General features: G+C 39.4%; 1 protein-coding gene across 2 annotated transcripts; it reads right to left on the bottom strand.

Annotated features, from left to right (window-relative positions):
* Positions 1 to 1,233: 1,233 nt before the first annotated feature.
* Positions 1,234 to 26,384, bottom strand: mib2 (E3 ubiquitin-protein ligase mind bomb 2). 2 transcript variants are annotated; one of them, XM_022078927.2, is made up of 12 exons: positions 26,165 to 26,384; positions 25,802 to 26,040; positions 23,867 to 24,038; positions 21,833 to 21,948; positions 20,282 to 20,467; positions 19,784 to 19,944; positions 18,760 to 18,975; positions 17,682 to 17,850; positions 15,841 to 16,634; positions 14,093 to 14,678; positions 12,680 to 12,930; positions 1,234 to 11,599 (listed from the first exon to the last, which is right to left on the bottom strand). In XM_022078927.2, the coding sequence occupies exons 2-11, from the start codon at positions 26,025 to 26,027 to the stop codon at positions 12,701 to 12,703; spliced, it is 2,856 nt and encodes a 951-aa protein (XP_021934619.1). In that variant the 5' UTR covers positions 26,028 to 26,040; positions 26,165 to 26,384; the 3' UTR covers positions 1,234 to 11,599; positions 12,680 to 12,700. The 2 variants fall into 2 exon arrangements, with proteins under 2 accessions (XP_021934619.1, XP_021934620.1); XM_022078928.2 differs by having other exon boundaries at positions 26,184 to 26,384.
* Between the last annotated feature and the right edge of the window lie 58 nt (positions 26,385 to 26,442).

Here is a 26,442-nt window from a genome sequence, read left to right as displayed (position 1 = left end):
AGATGCTCTATCGCTGCTGCTTTCCAATTTTGCCTCAGAATGTGTCATAAGGAAAGTACAAAAAGATCATGGTGGTTTGAGATTGAATAGGACACATCAGGTTTTAGTCTATACTGACGATATTAATCTGTTGGTGGATAATATAAATACTATAAAAGTGAACACAGAAACACTCTTAAGGGCTAGTAGGGATGTAGAAATGAATCCAGAAAAGACAAAGTATATGATCATGTCTCGGCATCAGAATTCAGAACAGAACCAGAATACAAGGACGGAACTAAGAAGTCATAATGACATTCATGACGAAATCAAGAGCAGATTAAATTAAGGGAATGCTTGCTATCATTCAGTTCAAAATCGTTTGACCCCGTCTCATATTACAAAAAATAAATATTAAAATATACGAAAGTGTAATTATGTCAGCTGGGCTGTATGGGTGTGAAACTTGGTCGCTCATCGCCCTGATGACGGAGGCAGTATGACCTCTGAAACGTTGGTTAACATCGACCAGACTACACAGCGCAACAACCCAGAAGACAGAAATCTTCATACTCATTGCCCTGATGATGGAGGCAGTATGACCTCTGAAACGTTGGTAAACATCGACCAGACTACACGGCGCAACAACCCAGAAGACAGAAATCTTCAAATATTTTATTGCCTGAAATGAATCATAAATGTAAAAGAAACAGATTATTACAAATCCTATTAGAATACAAAATTTTTTAAACAGAATTATGTCCTGTAAACAAAAATGGGAAACTGGTAAACTGACTCATGTATGTCCCCTACTTTCACTGATTGACTGGGTGACATTACATCCTCTGTTTGTGTTTTTGTTAACTGTGTTAAATTTTGTTTGGAAGATTTTGAAAGAGTGTTTCTGCATTCAGATTATGAGCCAAGTGGACAGCATGTGCTTCATTATAAAAAATTTTACGAGCAAAAATTAATAATGCAAATTTTTATAAATCCATTAATGACTCTCTTTCTTTTCAAGATAGAGTTTGATGTAATGATTATGGAATTTTAGCATTAATGTGTCTACAATAGGGATAAAATATTAAGTTTGTGCATATCATTACAAATCACCTGTACAAGATAGAAATATGTTTATCTAAAACTAGTTGACAGTATTAGTTGAGATAACCATACACAGAACTCATTAAAAGGCGAGTCTTTTTTGTCAGATCTAGAAATCATGGTTTTCTCACCTGCATTCTAGTGTCTGTATCTAAAACTAGCCAGTAGCGACATTATGATAAAACCTAACCTAAAAACTGAACCATCTTCATAACAATACTGCTTACTAGTCATCTTTACTATAACAGTTTCTCTATCCTGTTGGAAACCACAACGGCTGAACATTCAACAAAGAGTTATCTGTACGGGCAGTGAAGTATTCTCAGGCTAGCAACAATGTCAATGTGCGAAACAAAACTGTCCACATTTCCTAACCTGGCAGCGTCCATCACCAGGAAATAAAGTGATAAGTGACAAACTGGAAGAAAGGAACACACAATGGAGCCCTGTTGTCAACGGCTACGGACTGACCAAATGCTGAGCGATGTACAGAGTCAACAATCACATTCAGGTTACTCAACACTCGGCGAGTTATTTGTCTCACGGGTGACTGACTGACCGCCCACAGCTTTCTCTTTGGTAAGATTTTGGCTAATGAGAATAAATATGTCAATTTATGCCACCAACCGCACCAATCCTGATGATGAAGACAGACGCAGCGGCCAAAACAGAGGAACACTTCTCTGTATCAACACACCTGATTTCACAATATTTCATTACATGTAATTGACCTAAAAACCTGTTAAAAGGACAAGCACATTTAGTATAAATGATGCTATTACAGCACAAATCCATTCACTCACATTCACTGTTTTCAGTTACAGGATCCTAAGTAAAGCTTACTCATATCTCAAGTTTAATAAAATTGAATCATTAAAGCTTAATTGATCAAGAAGATAAATTCATACTGGTGGCATCTGCTATGAAGCTTCTGAATCATTCTGTTTACTCTGGTTACGGTAACTGGCCTTTTTTGATGTCTGTCCACCTAACAAGGGAGGATATCCAGAATGTATGGACCACTCGTAAGACAGACTCCATTACAGGACAATATCAAAGTGGAACATACAGTTTAAAGTAGACTCCAAACAATGGCAGGGCCCTGGTATCCCCCAAATTTACAGTCTGGACTTTGTCAGATATAACAGTCGTCAACTGGAAAGAAGAATAAATTTCTGTAAATCTTATCCTCCAATAATCACAATAGAAATACATAATATTCATAAACTGGATATAAAAAAGTTTCACAGTAGATGTCAGAAGTAAGATACAATACAGCGGACTTGACAGCTGATAAAAGCGTGTTTACAGTAATAAGTAAAACGTACTACAACTCCTATGAGTCGTTAAGCACATAAAAATCTATACAGCACCAATCTGACTTATGTTACTTGGAAAGTTGGGGGCAGACACAGCAACTCTAGGTGCCCTCAACCTTAGACATGTAAGGAATAAGTTCAGAGCACACACCATTATAAAATGCCTCAACAACAGGCTTGCGGCCATGAATAAATTTGTACAAACCCTTAAATCTAAAAAATGTTTTGAAAAAGTAATGGCAGGACAAGATCCTTAAACTTCAACACCTTGAAACAGCAAAATGTTTTGGTCAAACACAGTGAGCTTTCTGTTTAATGAGTGCAGTAATAGTTTCATATTACAAGTATTTATAACTCACAGAAAGTGCATTCAAACTTTGCACCTGCCATTACTTCAATCTTAGTCACAGTCGTAACACAGATCTCTGTAGCTGTGTGTGTCATGCCTCTCACACTACTAACAGCAGATAGTGAGCATTTACAATTTTACAGCACAACACACAGCAGACATGACAGTGAGTATGAAAACGCCAGCCTCATGGGATACTGCCCCATGCAGCTTCATAAAAATTGTAGGATTTGAGGTTTCCACAGTGGTGATTCCGAAGATGGCCGCCTTCTGGGTTGTTACGCCGTGTAGTCAGGTAGAAGTCTGCCAACATTTCAGAGGTCCATGCTGCCTCTGTCATTGCCCTGATAACGGAGGCAGCACGACCTCTGAAACGCTGGTAGACATCTACCAGACTACACAGTGCAACAACCGAGAAGACAACAATCTTCATAAAAATTGATTGATATTTTAGAGGTGCGTAGTACTGCCTCCAACATCATCTTCCTGACAATGAAGGCAGTAGGAACCTCTAAAATGTCATTCAACTTGTACAACACTACACAGCAACATATCCCATAAGGCTGTCTGTCTTCATTTACATACTGGAACATACCTGGAAAATAGTTTCAAAAAATTGATATGAGAGGACAAAGGTTTAATGATAATCAAGTTCAGTATTTGGTCATTTCTTATACGAGAAATTTTCTTAAATGTAGACAAGTCAACCCTCTCAAATAAACTAGGGTGCCACAACCCAGAAGACAGCCATGTTCAATGTGTATATATATTATGTTAGTTTTAATAACCAACCAGGCACAACTTAAGTTTAATAGCCATCGATGTAATATAAATAACCTGAAGCTACATAACGGGATATAACTGAAAATTTTTTGTCGCTGTTACTGAATGTTGCTATAAAATTAAAAGTGTTCAAATAACTTTGTTTTGAAATGATGTGCAACCATCAGTGATGGAATCAAATGAGCACAAATGTATAAATATGTCAGATCCTTGCACCATGAGTTAGCAAAATTATTGGAGGTAGAGCAATTTTTTATTGAATTAAAAAAGTTGAGTTTCAAAACTGCCAGTCCTCCATAACTTCTAAAACACTAAAATTACACAAAAGACAATTCTTCCAATTGTTACACATGGTTATGAAATGTAGTCTCTAACCCTGAAAGAAGAATATAAATTATAAGTTTTTAAAACAAGTAAGTGACTAGGAATTTACATGAGCAGTTTCATGATTTACGTGGATCAGATCACATAGTATCATTAGGACAGTGATACAAAGAAAGAGGTTATGATGGGCTGAACATGTAACTCAGAAGGAGAAAGACAGAGTTTGGTGAAGGAACCTCATGACAAGTTGCTACTTGTGAAACTACAACGGAGATGCAAATAACAACATTACAGCAGATCTTAGTGAAATAGGACGGAACTGGCTTCGTAGGCAATGGTATTAGTCATGTTGAATTTCTTAATTACTGGCGAACGCAGTGCTTATTAGCTAGAAATAAAGAAGGTGTAGTCAAATGATACTGGAGCAGTATAGACTGTTTTTTTAAGAACCACTAAGTTTGTGCTAAAATAAAGTTGAGTCTTGATTCAACTTCCATTATTGTCTCGCTGCTGGTAACATATTTCAATCTTCTTTTTCATTACTTTAGGGTTGTATAAACAAGATGCCAGTAGATGGCTGGCTTCTGGGTTGTAACTCCATGCAGTCTGGTAGAAGTTTACCAACGTTTCAGAGGTCCTTGCTGCCCCGATCATCAGGGTAATGAGTCGCCTTTGAAATATTGGTAAACTTCTATCAGACTACATGGTGCTATAACCCAGAAGACAGCCGTCTTCAGAAGCACCACCGAGAAAACCTCAAATCCTACTATGATGCCAGTACATCATACCAATGATCATTGCTAGAAAAAAATCTTCTGGTAATATAAAATAATCATTTTTCTCATTTACATATGGAAATCAATCAGCATTTTAAGATATTCTGGCATTCCAAATGTCCTGGTGTTTGACTTTACATTTCAATGATTATTGCAAAACACCGACAGGAAAGATGGAAACAAATTCTTGCAGTTCTTGGCACAAAAAGAATACTTTTATAAGCTTCTTATTAAACTTTGCTTTACCATATTTACACAATATTTTAGTTAAATTCAAGGACTGGAAAACCAAGCACCAAGGATTTTTCCATCCCCAATTACAACAGCATCTGAAAGGTTCCAAATAGCAGATGCAGGTAGGATCAAGTTTAATGGTTTTTAAACAAACATTTGGCTCACCACAAAAAGGAGTTCCACTCTCAGGAGAGAAAAAAAAACAGTATAAAACCCTTGTCACAGAAAATAAAACCACTCATTCAGTTTTCCATTAATCACAGGGGCCAAAAATTAGCATAAAATAATGTTACTTCCATGTGTAATATAATGGGCAGACACTGTAACTGCTCCCGTCAATGTTTCAAGGTCGTATTATAAAAAATGCCAAGCACATAGCCAAGTTTCAAGACCTAAGAAAGATCCACATTATACCAATTCCATGTCATCACAGAGGAACGAAGTCTCCCAGCCAGGACTAGGAACAGTCAAAGTTAAATTCCGGGAATAAATTACATCTGACACATCAATAAATAAGCAAACACTATAAGCCACTTACGAAATTAAAATAAAAGGCTCACTCGTTCCTCATCTCTTGTTTAGGATCTGTAATGTATGAAACATCCAAGAATAAAGTTTGGAGAAAGACGAAATAGGACGAACTGGATTATGAATTTCAAAATCTCAACTCTTCTTTTAAATTTCTCATTTACCAATAAAATATGCAAATAAAATTTTTTGGTGTATGTGGTCAATTAATCTAACTTGTGAAAGCAAAGATGGACCATATCATACTTCCTACGCAAGTAAGGAGGAGGCCTGACTTAACCTGAGATTATGATAAACTGAAGCAACATTGTCGTAACAGCACAGTTTAGTCCTATGACCATTACATCTGACAGCTGTTCCATCCAAGTGGTCAGCTGCATATAAATGAACACATCTAGTAGCAGAATAACACTGTATATACATTTTAATGGTGCTACGACAGTGTGTGCATGTATGTGGGTGGGTGGGTTGAGAGATGCATCAGATTTTAAGGCTATTTGTGCACAGAACACATTTCAGATTACTGCATCACACAAACAAATATTTTAAAAAATCTAGGCACACGCCATATGGTTCATTCATGAATTTCCATGTGAAAGAAATGTGGTATAAATTTTAAAAAATATCAACAAGGGACGACACTCGTCAATTCAACCCAAGTGGAGAGACGCATCCAAATGAACACATCTACATAGCAGCAGATAAAAAAATAATGAACATTTGAATGATCCTGTGTCAGAGCTTACACATTATTGCACTGTTCTGACATAAGATGATGAAAGCAGCTGGAATTTATAGACAAAGTAACTGGACCAGGCCAATGCAACCTAACATAACCTACAAACTGTGCTGCTAACAGGAACAACACAACAGTAAACTGGCAACAGACATCACAGTGTGCCAGGCTGAATGTTTACACCAGAGCAGGTCTTAAGATCTAATCAGCTGAGAGCAGATCACAAACAGTAACATTATATACCCTGTCAATGAGAGAAAGATGATATGGACAGCCAATCATAATAATTCATGCAAATGGTACATTGACTGACCTGGTCATGTATTGCATTACATGATACTTGCTCTTACCTACAATAAAATATATGTGACTAGTTTAAAGCCATGTTTAAGACCAACGTTCAATTTCTTCTACTTCCAAAAAATGTTCTGGTGTTGAAAACAACTCCAGTCTAACCTAACCTAACAATATCTGTCACAATCCATAAACAGTATCATTATATTGGCAACACTGATGTATGCACTGTTGAGGAAGATGTCTGTACTATTTACACATGATTGTACCGGTACAGCCATTTGAGGTTATGGTTTGCAATTCACCACCAATTTATTCCATGACAATGATTACTTAACAATGCTATTTCAACTATTCACATTTTAGCATCAAATAAGGTAAATGATCATCATGTAAGAATTTGAAAGGAAACTGTTATGTCCTATCTGAAGTACTATCCCAGCATTCTGTAATGAATCTCAGATTTGGTAAATACCTCCTGAGTATACATCTATACAAACCCACTCAGTGATTGTACTGGTATTACAACATGTGACTGAACACGAAACAAGTGGGGAGGAGGAGTCATTTTTGCCCTTCCATAAATAAGAAACATTTCTGGCTCTGAAACAGGGTCCAAGAAATACTTCTACAAATACACACATACATACACATGGATCATTGTTAAGAATGCATTCTCCATCTGTGTTTTTCTTACACTTCCATCGCATACATATTTCTTCCTGTCACTTATCAGCGCAGCCTGATGTAATGAAGTGGAAATGATAACACAAGTCAACGGGCAAGGTTCTTGAAGTACATCTGATAGAATGTTCACACACACCACATGCACAATATAAAACTCGTGAATTTCCATCTCTGACAAAACATCTACACTACACATGATGAAGATCACTGGATTGAAGACGTTTTAAGAAATCATGGCACTGGATTTTTTAAATAAATAAATGAACATCTTGTTTAAAAAAACCTGTTGGAGTAAGTGCACCTCACACATTTTGGGGCTGATACTTCGATGTATTAATATTATTGCTTCGCAGCACCGTGTGGGACAGAACTATACCAAAAAACATGCATATATATACACACAAACTATGCTTGAAATGTAAAAGCAGCAGGCTCACATTACAATGTCAAACTATCTCCAAAAATGTTCCAAAATCATCCAGACAATGAACTTTATCAGGCACAAACCTATTAATGACAGATGGTGAAACACTGAATGGCAATAGATACCAAGTAACTGCGAGGAAATTTTATTGTGTTACACAGTTTTGTCAATAAGTAAGGTGCTGGCACCCACCAGGAATTGAGGTGAATGGCAAAGCTTCTGTAAAACACATCCATATCCCTTCCTCCTTAACAAAACAGGAAATGATTCTCTAAAACAGCAACCACCAGCCTTTCTTGTGTGACAGGAAACTACAAACTATGAATGTAAATTGAAATAACTTACTAATTATGTTCTCACATCCTTCATACCAACTAGTTCAAGAGAAAATATTGCAGGATTGTGACAACTATTGGATAGTCGAAAACTTACACTTAAAATTCCCTAAGAATATTCAAAATTGGCACAGGCACCTCAAAAGCCTTCCGAGGGCACCAAGGTGCCTGCAGGCATAAGGTTAGCAATCCCAGCTACAAAGGTTTCATAAAATACACCGCAATAATGTTGTTCCATACCCATTGTCTGAAATATCTTTCAGAAGTTGGCTCTACTTTCATCTACATATCACAGGCTGGCTGTTATACTAACAGATATTTTCATTTTTAATTTTATTTTTTGTGTGAAAGTTCTGTAGTGAAAAATTTCCAGGTTCAACCATACAATAGCTACCATAATGAAAACCATCTAGACACGGAGCAGAATCCACACACTGCGATGTACATCATTTACATTCTCATACAATGTCTGACGTAAGTATACTTTGAAGCAAGTGAATTGCTCAAAAATGCAATCTGAGTTTTCAACTTAATACAACTCGGGATCAGACACGAATCTTAACATTCGGAGTGGGAATTTTCGAGCACATTTTAATAACTGTGTCAAAGTCAACATGATTTATATTCATTATTTTATGTCTTTACTGTACAAAATGACACAAATGACGCTCTCTGATCAGCATTGGACTTCGTTTCCTTTCCCCAAAATGCATACAAAAGTCACACACGAATTGGACAGGAAGCTGGATGGGCTTCAAAGATGGTCTGGGTCGCTGTGTCAAAGAGAAAAGTATCTGCTCCACTCAGGAATTGACTCACAGTCACCCAGACTATAGCAAGTCACTGCTGCAGCTCATACAAGACATAACATAACATAAAATAAATACCTACTCAAGAATCTACACAGCAGGGCATTTGGCTAAGATAAGGAATACAAGAAATAAATATGGAAATTCACTGGAGGGACCTTTTCGGAAATGGTCATTTGGACAAAAAAGAAAAAAGAAGGAAAATATTCAAATGACGTGTACGGATAATAGTTGTACGAACATAAGGTAGATAGAAATGGCTCAGGAGCATTTATTGTTAGTGTGAGTTAAATCTTCATGTTCTACTACCAGAATGATAGTTTGGTAGTTGGATCAAGACTTCAAAATTTATAACTACATACGCAATGACTCATCTGTAATTTATCCATCTAGAAGTTACGGGTCCAGTTCTTAAACTTAATCACATTTCTCTTAGAAGACTACTCAAATGAGAGAGAAAAAAATTACTGTGTACTTTATGGTAGTAAAACATCACTAGTCTGGACTACACTGCAGATAATGTAGTCCAGATCTGACGATAATTCAATTAGCAAGCCTCAGGTTTCTTTAATTTGTTCACTGGTAATTTCAGATGAGCCAGGATAGGTCAGTCAGTACTAGCTACAGGCTGACGATTGGGGTTCGATCCCCGACGGGGCCAGAGGACTTTTCCTCTAGTCTCTGCATCGAGTCCTTTCCTGCGGGGAAAACCTGGCCAGGGCACAATGCTGACCCCTTACTCCCAACTAGTGCCGAGGTCAAGAATGAGTAGGAGCTATACCTCCTCTCCCCTCAAGCGACTTACGTGGCGTGTAGTGTGACTACTTTACTTTTTTACTTTTGGTAATTTCATACACAGTTGTTTTGGTATCCCAGATTCTTCCATGATCTTAGCAACTGATAATCCAGCCAGAGACTACAGCTACCCCAACTAAATTCTTCAATGGTTTTCCTCAGTCTCTACAACAAATGCCAGGATAGTGCCTTGAAACAGGCAATGACTATTTCCTTCTGTATCCTTTCCAATTCATTATTCATTAACTTACCTCATGCTGGCTAAATTTAATTCCACGCTTTTAAAGAAATAGATGCATCTTTATAAAAAATCATATATTTCTTTTGAAGCACATATTCAAAAATTCTGAAATAAAAACTGTAGTCAGGCAAACAAAACAGAGATCATATCTTAATAAGAGGTTATAGAATCTCAGAAGAATTTTGAAACACCTCAAGTGTATTTAACATTTTAAAAATTTGATTTAGAGGCCAAGGCTCATCATTATGCAGTTTTCTCCATGCCCCATCGTCTTCTCTCCTAGGCCCAAATATCCTCCTCAACACCCGATTCTCAAACACCTGCAATTTACGTTCCTCCCTCAGAGTAACAGACCATGTTTCGCACCCATACAAAACAACAGGAAAAATTATTGTTTTGCATATTTTAATCTTCAGGTTCTTAGAAATCAGACAGGAAGACAAAATATTTTGAACTGAGAAGTAGAAAGCATTTCCAGAATTTAATCTCCTCCTAACTTCCTCATGAGTGTCATTTTGATTTGTTATTGTTGTCCCCAAATATTTGAACTGTGTCATACTTTCAAAGGATTCATTAGCCACCCTCTTATGACTTTGCCTGACTGTCTGCTGATGGGACACTAACATGTACAGTAGATTCTTGTTAATTGGGGCAAATCTTTTTAACTCTTTACATGGAACTTCGCATACTTGGGGCAGCTACTTAATTGGGCCAAAGAGTTCTAGTACTGATATGTCCCAAATAACCAGAAACCACTGTACTTAGTTTTTTCTGAATTTATTTTTAAGCCAACCTTTCTGCTAGCTTCTAGTAAAACTTTGTGTTCCCCTTTATTGTATTTATACCAACAAATTAACATCAGCAAATGCCAACAGCTGATGTGTCCCATTCAATAGCAAACCCTCCTGCCTATCTTGGACTTTCCTGATGGCGTATTGTAACGCAAAGTTAAGGAGCAATGGAGACAAAGCATCTCCTTGTTTTAGACTGTTCTTGATGGAAAATGACTCAGATAAATATTTACCTATACGAATTTTGCTACAGGTTTCATTTAAGCACATTTTTTTTAAACCTGCTAGCTTCTTTGGTATACCAAATTCAATAAGAATAATGTATGCATCTCTGTCAAAACAGAACGATATACCAACAAACTTCAAACTTTTCGTTACAAACCCATTCACGTCTTTGTAAACTTTTCATAATTTGTATAACCTACATTTACCTTAGATGTTAACATTCTGTAACATGCATAGAACTAATGAATTTATACACATAACTACTGTCTCACAAGCTTCATAATATTCTTAGCTCAAATGCAGTATCTTAAGATGTCATTTAACTATGGCCATTTTAACATGAGAAGGTGCAGAAATAAACAACCAGAGGATAAAACACATCTAGCAGGCTGTATACTAGATATTTAAATTTTCCATATTGCCAATGTAAGTATTATTACTTGTTGCACCTTTACGAGGTTATTCATACTTAAAAATGGCCACTTTTGGACAGATTTTACTACATTTACAAGGTCTGAAATAATGAGCTTTCACTGTACTACTATCCCAGATTTTGCATAAAGCTGTTGCGGAAAGTTAAAGAAACACCACTGTCGCATGAATCTATCATCTTGCATGATACCTGCTACAGTTACATTCCAAAATGCCAAATGAAAACCTCAGAAACTACAAGAAATTTGCGCTGTCATACCAAGGCCTGATCTGTTCTCTGACAAAGTGCTGCCAAGTGTAATTACACCACCTGCAATGCCAATTCCTCTTCTGTTCCGAGATTCATGAAGGACGGTTCAGTGTCAAGTTACAGGAAGCAACAGACATGTTGTAAGCTCGACGTGGCCATCTGAGCCATCACAAAGTCCCTGCCTCTGCACAGAACAAATAATATTGTAAAAATATAAAACAACACATTTAAATCAGACAAGCATTAAAAACACTTCCTGTATGCATTCAAGATTAAAAGAATTACTACCATACTTGCTCAGATTTAATAATTACATATAACTGTAACAGAATTCTAAATGATTAAACTGCACAAATAAAAAAAATGTATTTACAAATTAGTTAAAAACTTTAAAAAATATTTTCTAGACTATCAATGCATTAAACAAATTTTAAAAATATTTCACTTCACTCTTTCACATATCTATTTAAATGCTCAGTCAATATGTGGAGTTAAAAACCATCATCCTACATAAAACGAAAATGGCACTAGAGGAAGAAGATAACATTCTGAAGATAAACGTATGCGTTATATCAGGCAGATATGGTGGGTTTACATTTCATTTTGGTTTTCTTTCCATCCGTCTTACCATTACACTCTTCGACAACAAGCCATTCAGGAAATATGCAATTTGACAATGCATGTACCATCATTTTGTGGTTATTTTGTTGAATATAAAAGTTTAAGATCTGAAACTATCTTCCGTACCATTCACATGACACAGAATATATATGCTCAGGTTCAAACACATACCATTTTCCAAGACGTTCATATTTTTCCACCCACCATAATTTATTAAGGCAAGACCTAGATCATTATTCTCACAGCTATCTGTTCTATTTCTGTGTCTACGTTCCTGTATCAAACTCACAGCTATGAATAAATTGGGTTAGGTAGATGGATATGTCATTCACACTAACAGTGTGACCACTATTAACACAATGGCTCCCATGAGGGTCTCCAGTGGGGCACCTGAGAATAGATTTCAGTGCTGCAAGACGCCTCAGTGGGTCACAGGATTATATCATTTATAAGGAAGTTCAGTCATCACGGAGTGAAATAATGTATTCCGAACAACATAAATGGGACGGGTGTAGTGTAATAGTCACCAGTGTGTTATCATATCAAATTTACGTCTGGCAGCCAGCTCGTTAAGTCACAAACTACCACTGATTTTATACCTCACTGAGGGGATCCTCTAAATCAAGGGCACAATTTTAAGTACCTTTTTCACAGAAGTGCAATACTAATACAGGTTAATCTTCTTGGTGATGGTCTTGCGACACATGTGACATATCTTCAGGGTAGTGGAGCACTTCTCGCATGCTCCATGGCCACAAAGAAACACCACATTCCGCCTCCGCTCCATGCAGATGGAGCAACAGTGTGCCTCCTCAATCTCAGCTATTTTAGACTCCAGGTATCGGAGTCGTTCTGTGCTGGGCTGCCGTGACTTGCAAGCAATCACACGCCCATCTGCAGAAACAGGAAAATCCCTGATACAGTGACAAGTTCCAGTAACAAAGTATGTTAAGATACGTCCGTCGGAATTAAGAAGCTGCACCCTAGTGATTGTTTAAAATTATCAAAGCATTAAATCTTAAAAAAGTGTTCCTCTGTTAAATTAAATGTTGAGAAGGGTATCACCTTGTTCAGATACATTCAGTAAGCTAAACATAAGAAAATAAATTGGGCAGTTAAGAAATGGAGAAGAGCCCACAGAAACACTGAGACCACACAGTTTGTCCATGTGTCCCGCTGAATGACTAAAGTACGAGGCGCGTCCACAAAGTAAGTTTCCCACTCGTCCCACAGCTAGCAAACCTTATATTGCGCGAAGCGACTGTGCGTACGTGATAGAGCAATGACGTAGCATGGCGCATGCACTAACGGTACTTCCCGCGTTCTCACAGTAGCATCGTTGCAGCTGTTGAAGATGGAGGTTCTTATTCCAGCTCCCGCCGACTGTGAAGTGCGGTCAGTGATAACGCTAGGCCGCACACGGCTCGACGGACAGCAAGTCTCCTGCAGGAGTTCAGCTGGGAGGTGTTTAATCATCCACCCTACAGCCCGGACCTCGCTCCCAGTGATTTCCATCTTTTCCTACACCTCAAGAAATTCCTGTCCGCTCAGCGTCAGCGTTTTGAGAATGACAGAGAGGCGGAGATGGTTGTCACACAGTGGTTCCAATCCCAGGCGGCAGACTTCTACGACACAGGTATTCAAAAGTTGGTCCCACGGTATGACAAATGTCTCAATTCCGGTGGCGAATATGTTGAAAAATAGCTGGACACTTGCTGTATCTGTTGCAACAAATAGTTCCATGAAATTGTGTTTTGTTTCTGTAAACGGCCCCAGGAAAACTTACTTTGTGGACGAGCCTCGTAGATTCCTAACAGAATATCTCCAGCCATCCATTAGCCCACATACAAATCAAATTACACTGGCTGTATGGAGGAGACATCGCAGAGACTAATGGCATTAGATTTATTGTTAATATTCAGCTTACGTAAATCTATCAGAAATTAGACTTAGTAAAGTAACAGCCTACCTTGCACACTCTAAAATATTATATCTGTGCGATACACATCTCCAAATCTTTTGAAACAATTTAATATATATAACCACAGAAACAGACCGTGTGTGAGTCGCTTTGTCACAAGCTGGCCACAGCGCAGACATTTCTTCATGCGGGCGGAACAATCTTCACAGGCAATCCGGTGCCCACAGGGTTCAAACAATACATTCTCCTCACCCAACTCTGAACACACTGCACATTCAACAGGGACAGGGGCTCTCTTCTCTACCGCTGATGTACTACTACCATTGTCAGACTGTACTGCAAGTTCTGGGTCGACCGTCAGACCCCTAGCTAAAGGCTCGTTCCCAACACTGCGAGGTGTCACATACTGTTGTAACAAATCAGCCATTACAGTGTTCTGAACTAGGTCTAAGGGAGTTTTTCCCTTATTGTTTTTCTTGTTCAACTTGCAACCCTCCTGGACAAGATAGCATGCAATGGCGAGTGCAACCAGGTGCTCCACAGTCTGGCTTGCAAGTTGCGTGAAGATTCCATAGATAATAGGAGCCTCTAATTCATTGATCTCAGTTGAAATAGTTGCCCGTTTCATAAGAGCCAGGTGGAGACCAGTGTCTCCATCTTCATCTTCTGCATCAACGTCGGCGGACATGGAGACTACCAGCTCCACTACAGAACAGTGGCCCTAGAAACAAATGCACATGGAGAAATCATGACCACTTTTATGTGTAACCTCAGGGTTACATCCATGTAAAGATGCAGCGTAATAACCTCAGTTATCTGATATTTATTATGATATATGCCCAAATATAAGACTTAAGGTTTTATCTGATAAAAGTAGGATTGTCTTATAATAATGAACAGCACAATAACAGATTAGGACAAATGCTTATGAAATCAGCTAAACAAAGTCCTCATCATTTTCAGTGCAACCAGACACAGATAGCAGAAATTAATTAAATAGCGACTGGAAAAAAATATGATTCAGCGTTACGCCCTTCCTAAAATGATTGTTGCACATTTTAAAACTATAAAAAAAAACAGCAAACTGCCTTAGTACTTGGCCACTGCTATCAATTTTATCCTTTCTAAACTGAGCTCAGCATTTCAGCTTAGCAGATATGTTTCTCTGGACCACACACACACAATATGATACATGCCCCATCCATTATCATTCTCCCTGATATGATCACCCTTATAACAATTAGTGAGAAGTTTAAATTATGAAGCTTCTTCTCAGGCATGTCTGCAACCCTGTGAAGCATCTATGAGATTCATTCCATCTGTACATACACAAGAACAACGGATAAACCGATGTTTATCAAGTATTATACTGGATAACTCAAAAAATACCGTCAAGCAATTTAAATTTTCATTTAAATCAGACAATTTTAATGACCACTTTACAAAAGAGCAGAAATATTTTTTCGGCTTATTTCCCGAATGTGCCTGTTGAGCCCAAAAACGAATAATTTCACAATTCTTTTTCAAGTCTTATTTGAATCACTTTTGTGTGTAACCAGTACGGTTCACATGATTTACTCATAAACCATTTTTATCACAGAAAAATCCATACAAAATTTCATGGCAACAACAAAATTATAAGCATCAATAGTACTCAGGACACACAGAATTTCTTAATTCATTTAAGGTCATAGCTCGACTGTTTGTGGCATGATGATCGAGGCAGCAAGAACCTCTGAAACGATGGTAAGCTTCTGCCAGACTACACAGTGCAACCCAGAGGACAACCATCTTCAGACGTAAAAACAGTTCCAGTAAAACACAGTATTATATTTTGAAAATGCTACAACTGACGACAATCAGCTATGATTATGATGGTATACCTGCGAGACAGCCAGCAGAAGTGGTGTCTGCCTGCGGTTGTTTCGAAGGTCTACTTCTGCCTGTCCCTGTGCAAGCAACGTGTCTGCTACAGCTCGGTGCCCATTCAAACACGCCAGGTGGAGGGCTGCAAATCCGTCATCCTTCTTCACGTCGACCAGTTGCCGAGTTCGTCCCAGCAGTCGCTCTGTGGCAAAGTTGTTCCCTTTGAGAGCAGCATGGTGCAAGACATTAAACCCTCGCTTATTTTTTAGCGTGAAGTCGACACCTGGCACACTACACAGCATGTCTATGATCTCGACGCTGTCCTTCCCTATCGCGTCATGCAGTGCTGTATCACCATAAGAGTCCTGTATGTTGACATTACACTTGTACTTAAGCAGCATGACTACACAGTGCAGGTGCTGCTTATTTACTGCCACGTGGAGAGCCGAGCATCGTCCCTTATTCACGGCGTCGATGTCTGCATTTTTCTTCAGCAGAATCTCCATTATCTCTGGCTGATTTCCAAACGCGGAGTAATGCAGCGCTGTGTCTCCGTCGTCATCGGCGACTTCGAGTGATGAACCTGCTGACAGGAGAAACTGCACAAGTTCTACATGACCCTGGTGACACGCCACCTGGAGACATGTCTTGCCCCCGCTACGGCCATCCACCATGTCAGGGTACTTCGCAAAAAACTCTCTAACCACATCAAGATGACCTTGGGCTGCCTCTCGCACCAGTTTATCCATATTTGTCGTTTCCAGCTGCTGCGGCCCCAACACCAGGTTTAACAACAGCGATGCCAAGGGGTCTGCAACATACAGTTACTGCGGTAACCCAACAGTAAGAATGGATTACAATAGAGACATGTGAATAGGTTGAATTACACACCATTCATGAAATTAATATTCTACCCATTCCATTTAAAACGATAATGTGTGGTGCTACCATTGCAGTTCCTCCCGGGTATTTACATTTTAAATGAGATTTCATTATGTAAGATTTGAGGTTTTCACAGCGGTGAGTATGAAGATTTCTGTCTTCTGGGTTGTTGCGCTGTGTAGTCTGGTCGATGTTAACCAACGTTTCAGAGGTCATACTGCCTCCGTCATCGGGACGATCGCCAGATACACAGTGTAACAACCCAGAAGACAGAAATCTTCAGATTTCATTATGTTATGTTATGTTAGAAGGGCCCTTCTAGTTTTCTACGCTCTACTACACTATACTAGGAGGAACAACGTGTTAATGCATGTTCAGCCGAGTTTCAATCTGAAGGTAAAAGAAGAGTACCTACAGTACACCTTATTTACTTCCTGCATGATTACACTTATCTTAACTGTAACACCAGTAAGACCAACAACACTTCCTTACAATTTTGTATAACAATAAGGTCATGCATGAGCTCAGGCGGTTAGTCACTGGCGTCTCACAGCAGAAGCCTGGGTTTCCAACCAGCTCAATCCATGTAGGGTTTGTAGTTGTCAAATTGGCACTAGGACACTTTTTTTTTCTGAGTACTTTAGTTTGCCTCTGTCAATATAATTCCATCACTGCTCCATATTCACTCATGTATTATCTGGGGAATGGACAATGGGCCGCATTAGCAGCGACAGTTAGACTGAGACACCATCTCATCCTGTCGCAACAAGGTAACTTCCAATAATATAACATTACCGTCAAGATTAAATAAACTGTCCATTCAGCTAATATTATGATAACAAATATCTTTATACAATAAATGACTTCAACAGGCTGGCATGTGTTGCGTGGCGTATTACTCCACATGCCAATATCTCGGTTGTGTCAATTCCTCACAAAGGAGTAGTGAAGCTAAGGTTCGGTCATCATCACTTACTGGCATGTTCTTCTCTCGTGTTGGCATGCATTGTATTGCTGAGCTCGGTGGCTGAGCCCGGGACAAGCTGAACACAAAGTGGGTTGAGTGTCCACGTCTGACCATCAATACTGACACGCAGGTCCCCATCTGAATAGATCTTAATCACCTTTCCCAACTTGCCAAGCGCCTGCACAGAATGAGATGCAAAACTCACTGTAAGCGACTCCTGGTTCATGGGATCCAGCACGTACGTAATGTGATTTTGTAACAACAAAAAACATATACAAACACACGCAATAAATAAGAGATTTTAGAGTCAAGCTTGTGTGCATACTATACCCTACATGACACTATATCAATGGCGTAGTGATGTAACAAACATGCAAACTTATTTACATTTAAAATCAACAAGAAAACATTACACTACATAACATTAGTGTCACCCTCGGTGGACTAGTGGTTACTTAATTTTTGTTCCCAGAGTCAAAACGGCGGGGGCAAGTCAGTGAAATGTGGGCCTGCACAGAGGATCCTACCATAACTACATATAGGATACGGATTCTCCTCATGTTACTGATACAAAAACCATTGATATTCAAAAAAATGTGAATAGCCAAAGCACATATTTTCATTTCAGTACATTAGGAATGTTTATGAACAACTTTAGTAACTTTCTTTTTGATCAACAGGAACATAAACACATTTCGGTAACTTCTTGCCTTTTGTCAATGAAAATACACATTCATAAGACTGTCATAAGAAGTACGAAATGTGATTACTTCTGTACAGCATATTTTCAAAAATTCCAGAAAATAACATGCACTTTCAATATTAAAGTTTTTCAAAAGTAATACAAACTTATTTTCACAAGCAAGAAAATTCTGGATGAACAGGAATGCCAAAACCCACGACAAGCCCCACAGACGGCAAGACACAACCCAAAAGCGTAGAGCAAGTTTAACACACTTCACCTACTGAGGACATATTGTACAAATATAACACAAAATAAAATACAGGAATGCGGCTGACAAATGGGATTTACGACGACCTAGTATAATTTGGGTATGCTATAACACAACACAAAACAATAACCCACCCCTTTCATGACTTCAATCCATTCGCCGTGGCCCTTCTGGTAGTTCCGCACTGTGACGAGGTCATGCTTCACACGAACCACATCACCAACAGCAAATACGTTGACCTTGGTGAGTGCCCCAGGATGGAAGGTCCAGCGGTTGTTACAACCTTCATATTGAACACGAATGTCTCCCTTCTCGGTCACTCGATGAACGACTCCCATCTTCCCGACATACTAACCAACAGTGACACATTATACTGATGATTACTCACGATTAGACTTTGGATGTTCAGGGACTAAAACATTCATTTTAGGTAGTAAAACTAACTCTGAAATGGCAATTATAATATTATTAAAGCAATGCGCGGTACTTCAATACGACCCACACGGACGAAGAACTGTTGGCCGCCCATTAACAAGGCGGCAAGACTCACTCGCTTGACGTGGAAACAGGCGCTATGGCCTAAATCCATGAAAGAAAAAGAAGATTAAAGCAATGCTTACATATGATGAAAGGCAACAAAGATTTATAAGGCGGTATACAAAAGACTGCCAGTGCATAAGCCATGTCACCCAAGCTGATCCCAAAAAAATTTAAAATATCACATTTGCAAGATGTTTAGCATAATCTAGTCCTCGCTGTTTAACAAGAATTCTGTCGCAGACATTAAACATGAAGAGAACAATCATTCAGACCACGACGAAGAAATATTTGCACACAATATTTATAAAATTCAAGTGGTTCACGAACTTTAAAAATTATAGATAAAGAAGGATGGAAATCTGTAATATATTTTACGTGATGTTCGAGGATGATGCCAGATTTACCGAGATTAATCATGTCAGATAAAACTAATTTCAAGTTTACAATTGTTCACAGATATAACTGAAGCAATGTTTGAGCATGTTGACTTCGAAGAGGTGGGTGTGCGTACAACTCTAATTAAACTCATGGCAGCATATATTTAAATTCCCACTGAATATCAACACATTCTGTATCTTTTGACTGAGACTGATAATAACTTCTCCTGAACAAAGTTACCTCTGCCATACGTGGGTTCCAACCTCCATGACCCTCCTGCATTTGCTTCAGAGCCTCAACATCCATTGCCACCTTGACTTTGTCACCGACATTGAATGTCAGGTGGCGCGGTGATGAGCTGGACTGGCGGGCAGCCCCTCCCTGCATCTCTGAGCTGATACCTGTTAAGTTTACAACCGATATAAGGTACAATCTTCCCCTAAAATTTAAAATTGAGCAAATCACTGGGACGCCTCTGAATTTAGCTCTACATGAAAACAATCGATAATAACAAAATGTTAAAACTTACATAACATTCTCCTTTTAAGGGTACAATAATCTGCAAAACTTTATCTATTTATTTTGTGCTATCTAAATTAAATCCTTGAACATGATGCACATCTGTATTTTTTGGAAAAAAAAACTGTAAATGAAACCATTCATTTGATTGTGAATAAATACATGCATTACAAAACAGACACTGTAAACACGAGCATAGTTCAGATTTCTTAAGCTCACCAAGGATGGGTAGGTGGTCACGATAGTAGCAGCCTCCGACTGCATCCTGCACGTACTTTAGATCCACTTTTCCCTTATGTCCAAGCCTGTACACATTTGTGGAGCCTGAGGTCCATGTGACATTGGCGACTGAGCGGCCAGATTCATTGTCCCAGCCTCGGATATCGATCACGCGTCCCGTCTTGCCTGACGAGAATTAGTTTCAAACTTATTAACATTCTGATTTCATATTCGCAGACTGACCCAAGAAGGTTTAGTAATGACACGGAAATAATTTATCTGACTGTAGAATCTGAAGGTCCAACACCAGTAATATCAATGCTCACCGCGCATCTCAATCCTTCGCCAATTCCACCAATCTCATAACTCATCCCTCTGAGATCCAACTTAATGTTATCCTTCCATGCATTTATGCACATATTTCCCGAATCTGAGCCACACAACCAACCTTGAATTGTACTAAAAATTACATATTTTAGACGTGGTAGTATAACAGCCAGACACATTGCTATTAGAAGACGTACCATAATATAATGCGTACGTTTATTACTCTAATCTTTAGATTCCTTCTGTGATAACTGACTGTAAAGTTTCATAGTGTTTCTTGATAAATCTGCTTTTGGGAGCTGACTTTGTGTAGAAGTGAACTGTGATGCCAAAGTGTCAGATGAACATACTGCCTCCGCCATCAGGGATGAAATGACATGTATAGCGGTTGATGTGCGAACAGGTCAGTCCTCCTTCATCCATCTACCCATTTTCTGTTCCTGTACCCCTTACATGTACACAACACTTTTCACTTCAGCCCTGATGGAATCAGTAACGCTCGTCTGAAACTTGTGCAGCACGGCCCATTCGAGCACCGAACACCAGCATCAACGTTCCCTGTGCGATCGATCTTCTTAAATAGCTGACAAGTTGTCTCCCTCTACCTTAGACAGTACAGAGGAAAGAGAGATATCTACAGATGAATTAGTATTGCAGTAATTTGTAAAATAACATATATATGAACATTGCAGTCGGGTGGTTAACATTCCTGCTTCACATTCGTGAGGTATTAATTTTAAATCTTGGAACAGAGACCAGCAATACTCACCGAGATTTTTCATGATTTTCCTCAGCACCTCCAAGAAAGTGCTGGGATAGTACTGTAACCACTACCAACCACGCGTCGTATCTTACACAGACTCCGGCTTTCTCCGCAGAATCATACTTCCAAACCGTTAACCCCAGAGTTAAAGTTCGGCTGACAGTTCCATAGTACGCAGGCTTACATCCCTTATTCCCATATAATAAAGGTTAAATTAGGCACAAATACATCCCACATCCATTCAATTTCATTATTCATTCCATCATTCTATGATATAAAGCCTGAGTTACTGATAACATTGTCAAAATACACAAGAAATAAAGTAGCAAAGATATCATCAACTCAGCACTAAATATTATAATCTGAAAAACAGGCCTTCGTTATTTTTCTCTCTTCTTTGCTTTCCCCATACCAAGTTAAAACTTTACGGTCACAACGAGAACCAGAGTGTCTCTCGTTACCTTCTCCTCCATCTTGATTGCTCCAATCCCAGTCTGGGCCTCGCACAACTTTTGCACCTACAAAAATTCCCTTCATCTGTACTTTGGCACAACCTTTTCGTGGAGCCATCTCGACCCTACAACGAAAACAAAGGGTAGATGAAAATGAGGCAGACGATATTAATAAATAAATCTTGCTGCACAATTAAATAAAGCTGTCCCACTACACGCCACGGACGCACCTGAGGAAGAGGAGGTATAGCTCCTACTCATTCTTTACCTCAACACCACATGAGGGTGAGTAGTCGGCATCATACCATGGCCACACTCCCCAGGAAACAGAACCCCAGAACCTACTGGAGAGGAGGCTGAGTGGGTAGGCCCCAGAGACAGTATAGTTGCAGAAGCTACAAGAAAAATCCTTTGCCCTTGCCAGGGATTGAACCCTGGCTGTCCAATCTATAGTAAAACACTATACTAAGCTACCCCACCTTATCCTGTACAAATAACAACATGTAAAACATACCACAAAGAGTGAAAAACAAGTTTTGTTTACAAATTTGGACTAATGTCTTTGGGTTATACACTGTTAAGTCTTCTATGTAGGCGTAGGGACGCGGCGACCCCATCGCCCAGTGGGATGCCACTGCAATCAGCCACCCGAGTACTGGCGGGAAAATCAGAACTACAGGGGTGGTAGGAAATGACCAACCTCAGCCTCAACACAGAGGATGGCCAGCCAGGTGGCTTAGGAGGCGGCCCCTCTGAACCTGGCAACCACTCGTTGGGCCAATCACCCACACTTGGTTTTTAATACGATTCAGAGAAACAAAGATAGTTCGGGCGGACAGCTTCCATGGAGAAGCTGTCCGCCAGGAGAATGGAGGAGGTGGACTGAGCAATCAACCCTGACGCTATAAAGGCACAATGCGAGATGAGAAAGAAGAAGTCTTGTATGTAATGCAATTCAAATTGTCACCACAAAAAAAACCTTATCTAATATTTTCTTCTTTTCTTCTTCTTCCTGTGGCTCTACAACCCAGTGTGGGTCTTTGTCGCCTCCTTTTTGAGGTATCTCAGTCTTTTAAGTGTTCATTTGTGAGTAGTGAGTGGCCAGCCCACTGCCTCTGCACAATTTCTACTCAATCCTGATTCTTATCTGCTAGAGCCATCTAGCAGTGAACCAAGAGACTTGGGTGAGAAATGGCCACTGAATTTCGCTTACAAAACATGTCATTCATGCTCATAAGGTTATTTTACATGCCTTAAATCTATGACATGATACTGCTGGCTTTACTTCCCCTTCAAAATAAGATGCGCTACGCATTTTATAACCCTTAAAAATCCACCGACCTCGGCCGGGTTTGAACCCGCAAACCATGGGTCCAGTGGAGAGCACACTAACCACCAGTCCACTGAGGGTGACACTCTTATCTCATAGACAGTACTCTATCTCTACAAGCAGGCAACATTGCATGAAATTCAGTGATCAGAATCCCTTAGTATCAAGATGTGACCACATATAGGACCATATGGTGTCACCAGAGCTGTGGAGTCAGAAGCAATTTTAGGTGGAGTCAGAGTCAGTAAAAATGTACTGACTCCGATATCAAATCTTAAGAAAATACCATTTCAACACTTTCACTGGTGTGTGAGCCGCCAGCGGCCACATGGTGTGGGAACAATGCTTTGTAACTTCGGCTCCGCTACCTTAGGAATACAAACTGTCTACAAATCAACCAATTTCTGCAATAACTATTAGACGTATATTTAAATATAGGTTATAAGTCTAAAAAGTAGGCTGATGCTTCACGTGGTGGTGATGAAATCTCTTATGGTGACATTTGCCATTTTAGTAGGTTTACCATTATTAATACAAATTGAGCTTTCATGAAGTAGTCAGAATCGGAGTCGGAGGTTTTAGTACCGACTCCACAGCCCTGGGTGTCACAACTCAGAACACTAGTCCAAAGTTTCACAGCTATAAATAGCACAAAACTGATAGTTTCCAAGTGCTTCTCATCTATGGAAAACTGCATAAACCATTGAACTTACCCAATTGATGAAGCAGTCTCAAATCTCTGAAATACATGCAGTAGGTCATGCTTGTCAGACATGTAGCAGTGTGTACACAAATCATAGTCATAGCAGCGCGCACACTTCCAGCGTATCCCCGCAATGCCATGCTTCTTACACCCATCACAGATAATATTGGGGTGTTTCACACCTGGTAACACAAATTTCAACTCTGAAGTGGGCATTTCCTAAGCAGTATTAGCATTCATCGAAAAGTCAAGTTGCATTGTTCACAACAGCATTAACACTGCATTAACATTCTGTCAGAAAATGAATAAATGTGATTTTCATATTGTTAGGAGACGCTGGCCTTGTAATCCTGGGGTCTCGGGTTCGATTCCCGGCGGTGCCCGAATTTATAACTTATGTTGGGCAAGACCGTGGTCTAGGCGACACGGAGTTTCCTCCGGGGCTTCCCCGATTTCTCCGTGGCATCCCAACAATTACTCCATACACACAGAAGAAGGCAACGGCTAACTACTTCTGTACCACCTGACTAAAAAACATATATGAACAGGTCCGAGTCCGAGAAAAGGATGGAAGGATCCTGTTCATAATATGTCGCCAACCTCCAGTAAAGGAGGCGGCGTAATAAAGAAGAAGATTGTCAGGAGCCAGCTACGAAGCTGTAATGGTTGTGGATGAAAACCTTCTGTTCAAATGCATTGTGTATACTGCAAATGATAAATAAGTTCTCTCTCTACTTTAATAAAAAAACTGTGTATGTGCACATTTATGTGTGAACATGAGTGAGTGTGTATGAATGGCATTTGGGCAAGTACACGCTAATAATAAGAACTTTTTAAAATTAAAAATCTGTGGCGTAACAGCTCCAGAGAGCCAAAGCCGACTAGCTTGGCCTCACGTTCACATGCCTAAGCAGAGGTGAACGATCATCCAACCAGATTATAGGATGACGTGTGGTCAGCACGACGAACCCCCAGCCATTGCTAGTTTTCATGTCTGAATTACGCTACCCATTGTAGCTCCCCAATTTCCTCACGGTGCTGGGTTGGCACCTGTCCCATACACCGGTAGAAAATCTCATGAGAAAATGTCTTCTCCCCTCAGACTTGAACCAGCGCGCATTCCGTATCGCCAGAATGAAGCATTATGCCTCAGACCGCGCGGCTACGGTGCGGGACTACTTTTTAAAATACTAAACAGAATAAAAACAGCATTCAATGTTCTTCTGGGCTGCAGTGCCATGTGGACTTGCATGTAGATATCAACGTTTTGAAAAAACAGACTTGTCTCCTCAATGTCAGTAACTTCACCACTGTTTTGCACCTCAAAAGTGTACAGACAGTTACCATGTTTGAATCTCTAATGGCAGAAATTAAAAATATGTAGATTTTCAGCATCCTCAATGGCACAACCTTCATAACAGGTTTCAAAAATATGGTCCAGGAGATCCAAAACTTACCAAAGGCACCATCCCAGAAATTAGGCATCAAATGGCAAGAAATACAAAACTGATATTACACTACCATAACACGACTCAGGAAGATCCTGGTAAATGTGGAATAAATGCATGAAGGTGGAAGACACCTTAAAGGAAAAAGATGATGACAAGTGGTTTGCCAGTGTTTTACAGAATCCATACTACACTACATCTTCAACAGAGAAGGATATTACCAATTTATTCCACCTATCAAACACCACATATCACATATGAATAAATAAGATGCAATGATTAACAATTTCAGAAATAAGTGCCAATATCCAATACAGGCATAAAGTCACCACAGCTATACATATGTGACAACCTGAAAACCTGGCTTTTATAATAAGACAATTAGGCAGCTTGCTACAACCTTCAATTTCTTGTTTTCATGTTATTCAACACGTAATAGGTAGCATGATAATACTCAGTCATAACTTTGTAAAAAGCATGGCTTTCAGAATACTAACCTGCTGGAGCATTGTCCATGACCCGCAAATCATGTGCTCCTTGGTAGCCAACACGATAGTTGGTCCGAGAACCAGAATCCCATTGGACAACTACAGTTTTGTCAGGAGATGTAGAACTTCCAGGCTTTCCGATTTCAACCACAGTACCAACATGACCCTCTCCATCATCCTGCTGACCCCACTTCCAATCTGGCCCTCTTACCACACGCACACCAACTTCCAACATTGCTGGAGGTTCTCTGTAACAAACACCTTTTCTCATTAATGCATGATGTCACAACATGAGGAAAAATGCTCATGAATTTCTTCAAAGCATTTGGTTATGAATTTTCCTTGGACTTTACCCACACATTTTATACCAACCTTTTGCTGGAATACGTACTTAACCTGGACAGGGTCGAAGCTACATTTATATCACCAATTCACAATCATGATTACGTTAGGAGTGTATCACTTCCTTATAATCATTCATCCACAGCACCTTTGGACAAAAACACACTTATTAACAGATGACTGCCATCACTCTGCGCCGAAGAGCTTCATAAGCTCTGTTGACATTTGACAGTAGCATCAGCGTCTCTTGTTCTGCCATCTACAAACGATTCAACAGCAATTCCAATTGCATGGCTTCTCATACTCTG

Source organism: Zootermopsis nevadensis, unplaced genomic scaffold, assembly GCF_977971745.1.
Source record: "Zootermopsis nevadensis isolate Lab colony 2312 unplaced genomic scaffold, Znev_1.0 Znev_ptg000016l, whole genome shotgun sequence".
NCBI lineage: Eukaryota > Metazoa > Arthropoda > Insecta > Blattodea > Termopsidae > Zootermopsis > Zootermopsis nevadensis.
This window is presented reverse-complemented; position numbering and strand designations above follow the sequence as displayed.